The following is a 6,000-nucleotide window of genomic DNA, read 5'->3' as shown; positions in this document are numbered from 1 at the left end:
CCTGCAACAAAGAAGTATTCAGCCCCAAATGTCAATAGTGCAAAGGTGGAGAAATGCTGATTTATGTGATAATCGCTGATGCTAACAAATTTAGTCAAAGGACATTTTCTTATTCAAAAGTTTGCAAATGGAACAGGAAAGCTTGTCCAAAGGATAATCTACCTTCATCCAATCACACTGGGGCCATTTTTTCTAGGAGGCACTGAACGATTTTTGGACCAAAAAAAAAAATGGTCAACCATTCGGCAACAAAAATTTATTGATTCGTTTGCAACATTAGGTACAACATGTATAACTTTATCACATGGTAACAATCCCGTATTTGTGCTTTGTAGGGTAAGTAAACATTCATTCCGGCACAAAAAAGTCTACGCACAATATTCTGGGATGGTTTAAAAAATAAATATATCCTTTTCCGTTCAGTAGCACAAAGAGCTTTCAGTCTGAAATAATGGATACATTTTACAATTTGACATTTTGTTAATGTGACGAGTTGAACACATATCTTAAATCGGGACTATTGATGTAACAAGTGCCTAATGAATTCTGGGGAGGATTCCGTGATGTGTGAAGAGGGAGGTATGGCTCCCAAGGAGGCTTTCTTGACATTTCAAGCTGTGGATGACATATAAGTCCAGCGCCGACGGCCTGGGGCCTTGTTCACATTTAAAATCACTTCACAAATTTTCAAAATAGAGTAAAAGCAAGATATTTAAGGAAATCTTTGATAAACGCCTTCTCCGGTCAAGAAAATAAAAGCCGGCGTACCTCAGTTAGTTGAAGGGGAAGAGGATTTATCAAGGAGAAGTTAGATACGTCGGTTTTTCAAAAGAGTAAAGCTCTGTTACTGAAAAACTTCAATGGGATAAGGTTTTCTTTTTTCCAAATTAAATGCCAATGTGTTTGAGTCAGGAAGAGTCTACGGTCCTAACGGGTTAGGCCAAATCCTGCGCCCTTCACCATATCATCCTGGGAGCAGGTCGGCCATACCAGTATCAGTGGATTTATGATGAAACCACTGAGCTCAAGTGTCAAGATACAACTTAAGACGACAATCCTCTCATGTTGTATGAACCTCTAAGCTAACTCATATATTATTTAAGGTAATCATCTCTTCATAATTTACAATAAAAATAAAAGGAATGCTTATATTTTATATAATTGAATACACAAGGAGATTTTATCTCGAAAGACTTTTGTTTTTGATAGTAAAGTTTTCCCTTATGGTAAGAATTCTGTGATCATGTTACCCAAGTAATATAGAGACGGAAACGAGACAATTTTCAGTCTTTCTCTCTCTCAACTGAACGCCAATAGTTTTCTGGTTAGTTGAGAATGCAGACACTATTGGGGGGATAGGAGATACTTACCAGTGAGCTGCTATGAATAAATGAAATCACCTGGGCAGAGGACATCGCTAGGACTCCTGCATTTCTCTTAATATCCACTGATAATGGTCTGAAAGTGAAGATCTTTTATATCAAAATTCTGGAAATTTCTCACCCATATCTTAAGTGTGTACCTGGGCTGAGAGCCCCTTAATCAGCTCAAAAAAGTGAAATAAAAGTTACATCATAGTTTACAATATTATTTTGACTAGTGACTTTGTTTCCAGTTGATTCACATAATTGGAGACATTACATGTCATTTTATATCATTAAAAATATTTAAGTACAGCTTTCCTGGAGTTTGGGCCGAGTTAAAAGCTTTTCGTTTGGGGCCCATTAAAATTTCTGCTTTTCCAGTGGTTCTAATAAAGCTTTTTTTTGGACTCGCTCACAGGTTGCCTTGATTTGTACCGATCTATGTTTTGCTTTTCCTCAGATTTATTCGATCTGCAGCAGACTTGAACAGCAGATTTTGTATAGCTCTGCTAATGTGATGGGATGTTTTGAGGAGGTTTAGAGCATTTCGAGCAAACCACTGTAATCTAAGCTGGGAAAAAGGGAAGGAATATTCTAAGGGCATTGCTGCCCTATCCCAGTCCCAAGAGCCAGTCAAAGAGACTCGGGGTCCCCTCCTTCTGCTCCTCATGCATTTTGCAGTACTGAACAACCGCGTGAAAGATGTCTCCCACTTTCCAAGACTTCTGCTGAACCAGCCGCACGACATCTAGAAACTAAAATAAAGCACAGAATTAGGACTCATGTATCACAGATGAGCCTCAAAGTTATCTCATTCAACCCTTTTTCCAAAGCCAACAGCTCTCCGGGCTATTTTTTTTTAATCTCTTGTGACAAGGGACAATTTTGCAGGACAGTCTATTTTCTTTTTAGACAATTCCGATTGTTAGAGAGTTTTTTCAAGTGAACTGGATTTTTCTTCTTCACAGCAGCTGCCTTCCATTGATTGTGGGAAAATAAATGGGATTCTTCTTTCAAGAGTCTATCTTTTGGGTATTTCAAGAGTTTCCCCAGGTCTGAGCTGGACTCTCTGTGACAGGACTGTATAGCATAGCTCCCAGGACCTTCTATCTGTCTTACAAATAATCTTTCATTGGATGTATACATTTAGGCCAAGTAAATCAAGTGCTGACCTTTTGGGTACAGTCACTTATTGGCTCCCCACTCTGTCTTGAATAGTCCTCTCCCCCAGCATCACATTTCAAGAGACATTGGTTTTCCATTGTAAAAGGAAAAGGAAAGATTGGGGCATCAGAGAAAAGGGGAGAAAGGCTAGGATGTCTTTGCACGATTTGATTAATCAGACTTTTCCAGCGCTTACTTTCCCAGCTCTTACTGGAAGTCTAGAAAGTAGGAGTTACCAGTAGAGAAGGCTTGAGCATCAAGTTTCTGAGATCTCACTGAGAGAGGCTCATAGGTTGGTGACTTCTTTTCAAGATTTCCATCGAGGGGTCACCAATGGCCTTAGGCTAGACCCATCCCTTGAGGGTGTCGCCTCTCCCTTAACATGTCTTATAAAGACGCAGCCAACATGAAATACACAGAAATATAAAATTAGCCTCAGTTCCTTTTTTTGCTTCCTGTAGACTCTGGCTCACTGGGCTACCATTTCATTCCCAACTTTTATCTCGGAGTCATTGCTCTAAGAGACAATCAAAGCTCTGGAGCAGATGCCAATATTTGCTAAGCCCTTCCCAGGAGGCTGTTGGCCCCAGACCTTTCTGGAAGCCCAATTACTAGATTCTTTCCATCTATTTAGGACTTGCTGAAGTAGGATCTGCCACTGTGGTGATGAGCACAGGATGTTGCTGACCGATGCCCCACCAGCTAGCCACTCTGCCAGTAGTTTGTGGAGTAGTCACAGGCTAGAATCTGTTTCATGGTTTCTAAATACAATCTGATATCTCAATAAATCAGCTTTAAAAATGGTCTGGCACGACTAAATATAGACTATTCTTGAGGCTGTGATGACTTAACCTCAGACATCAAGACCTTGAAACATCTGTGGGGCTGATGAACAAGAAGGTCTACACTCTTTTCTTCCTTCACTAAAAGGAATTTCTAAATAAAAATGCAGCTAAGATTGTGAAGAGGCCAGAAAAGGACATTCCCAGTTTGTTGTTATAGCCTTTTAAAACCACGTTCAGGGGGCACCTGGGTGGCTCAGTCGGTTGGGCGTCTGACTTCAGCTCAGGTCATGATCCCACAGTCCGTGAGTTCGAGCCCCGCATCAGGCTCTGTGCTGACACCTCGGAGCCTGGAGCCTGCTTCGGATTCTGTGTCTCCCTCTCTCTCTGCCCCTCCCCGGCTCGCACTCTGTCTCTCTCAAAAATAAATAAACACTAAGTCCACATTCAGGTTAGCAGTTGGCCCTAGATCTTTCATTGTTCCTGTCCATGTTATTGCTTTGGTAATTTTAGAATCAGCTTTAGGGTGTCCGGGAGCTGAGTTTTTCATTCCAGTGCAGTGAAAAACAAAAATCAAACATTTTCACTTCCTGCCACTTCACAGTCCATAACAATCAGGTTCCCTTCCTACCTATCACAGTGGGCATTTCCTTGAGCAAATATTTTGTCTTAGGAAACTAAAATGGCTTATATCCTGTGATGGTGTCATTGACAGACTCACTTGAAGAGGGGTATTACATAGAGGGCTTTCATATTCTCAGGTGCATTTGCTAAATTAGATCAATGGTTTACAAAATTATATGGTAGCGTCTATGGGAGTTGTTGCGAACTGTGAGATTAAAAAAAAAAAAAAACATCAACTTAGATTTCTGAAAGCAACTACCTTCTCTTGCTCCAAGGCAGAATTCCATTTTATGAAGTACAAATGAGTTCGTTTCTATAACCACTCCTGCAATTATGGCCTGTAGAGTCGTGATTATCAGCCTTGTCTGTGGCCTAGAACCACCAGGGACCTTTAGAAAACTCCAGTGTCTGAGCTTCATCCCAAGAGGAGATTCTGATTTAATTGGCCAGAGCATCTGGGTCTATAAATCTCCCCAGGTAATTCTAGTGCACACTAAGTTAGAGAACCATGACGAAAGTATTCAGTTCAAGCCAATTTCTTATGTTTATAAGTGAAGAAACTTAGTATCTATTATGCATTAATGTTGGCATTCTCCACCAAATTCATATATTGAAGTCCCAAACCCAAAAGTGATGGTATTGGGAGGCAGGGCCTTTGGGTGACAATTAGGTTTAGATGAGGTCATGAGGACAGGACTCCTATGGTAAGATTTATTCTCCTGTAAGAAAGGGAAGAGAGACACCAGAGCTCGTTCTTTACCATATGAGAACATAGGAAGGGAGAGGGCTGTCACCAGGAATGGAATCTGCTGGTACCTTGATGTTGCAATTCCCAGCCTCCAGAACTGTGAGCAATACATTTTTGGTTTAAGCCACTCAGTCTATGGCATTTTGTTCAGGTAGTCTGAGCTGACTAAAACAGTATATAAATCTTCCCTATTTTTCCTTCCTTTTTCTTACTGCCCTTCTACCATTTTGCAAGTAGAATGGAATGAGTAACTAGGGGCAAGGTCACTTCTCTTATGACCCTCACTTTCTTAGGAAGGCGTGCATATACCTTTTTCCTCTGTTTTTTTTTTTTTTTTTTTATCATCTCCAAGAAAAAGAAGTAATTCTCAAATGCGTAAATATGAGAAAGGCACTGATTTACAGTGAAGCCAGGCATCAGGCCACTCTAGCTCACAGGAGCTCGTTGGATTTAGAAAAGGAGCTAGAGAGCAATGATATTTTGGATCCAGAAGGAAAAATAATTGGCCAGTTTATGTCATTTGTTAAAAAAAAACAATTGCTGTCATGATTTTTTTACATCTTAAATTAAGTAGATGAAATTTAACTGATGTCAGTCATTGTGAATTACATTTACAAAGTGTTTTAGATCTTTACGCATTAAGATTCTCGGCAAATTTGCCCTGGAATTTAAGATAGTTAAAGTCCAACTCAAATTCTGTCACTCTTTCGGGCTATTTCTTATGGGAGGGGGTCTCGAACTTTGGTACTCATCAAAACGGCTTCACTTGAGGGAAGTTGTTAAAAATGTATACTTCTGGGCCCCACTGAAAGCGATCAGGGCTAAGAAAAGACCTAAGAAGATGAATTGTAAGCAAGTGTCCCAGATCATTCTGTGCACTTGGCTCATAGATTTCTCTTTATAACCTGAGTCTCCTCTGGTTGACACTCACCCTACTCTGGGTCCCTCCTGAACTAGAATGGAAATTCCATGAGGGTAGGGAATTTTGTGTCCTTTGTTCCTTATATTCCCAGAGCCAAGAACAGTGCCTGGTATGTTGTACATGCTCAATAAACAGTTGATGAATGTTCTGAGTGCACAACTTTCAAGTGAACGTAGTATTTTAATGCGTAGAGAAAATGCCATGAAAGAGAAAGCTTGAAATGAAAGTGTCACTTTTCAGAAAGGAGTGGCACTACACTGGCCACCAAAAATGTTTGGCGTTTGCCTTTTGAGTTGAAACGAGGCTGAAATTCATTATAAGCTGACTTTAAGTGCCCTTTGATTCCAAGGTCAATGGTGGGAAACATGAGCTGCTTCGGTATTCACTCATGATATC

The 6,000-nt window shown here is 40.3% G+C and overlaps 1 protein-coding gene across 2 annotated transcripts in view; it reads right to left on the bottom strand.

The window, feature by feature from the left end:
- Positions 1-241: 241 nt before the first annotated feature.
- The window catches only part of SPHKAP (SPHK1 interactor, AKAP domain containing), a 161,323-nt gene continuing 155,564 nt past the window's right edge, over positions 242-6,000 (bottom strand). For both annotated transcript variants that reach the window (XM_019445685.2, XM_019445686.2), the window contains one exon: positions 242-2,119. In XM_019445685.2, coding sequence (XP_019301230.2) covers positions 1,976-2,119 — 144 coding nt within the window. In that variant the 3' untranslated portion in view covers positions 242-1,975. The remainder of the gene's footprint in view (positions 2,120-6,000) is intronic.

The sequence above is a fragment of the Panthera pardus genome, unplaced genomic scaffold, assembly GCF_024362965.1.
Source record: "Panthera pardus isolate Hobbes unplaced genomic scaffold, ASM2436296v1 HiC_scaffold_10, whole genome shotgun sequence".
Classification (NCBI taxonomy): Eukaryota; Metazoa; Chordata; class Mammalia; order Carnivora; family Felidae; genus Panthera; species Panthera pardus.
This window is presented reverse-complemented; position numbering and strand designations above follow the sequence as displayed.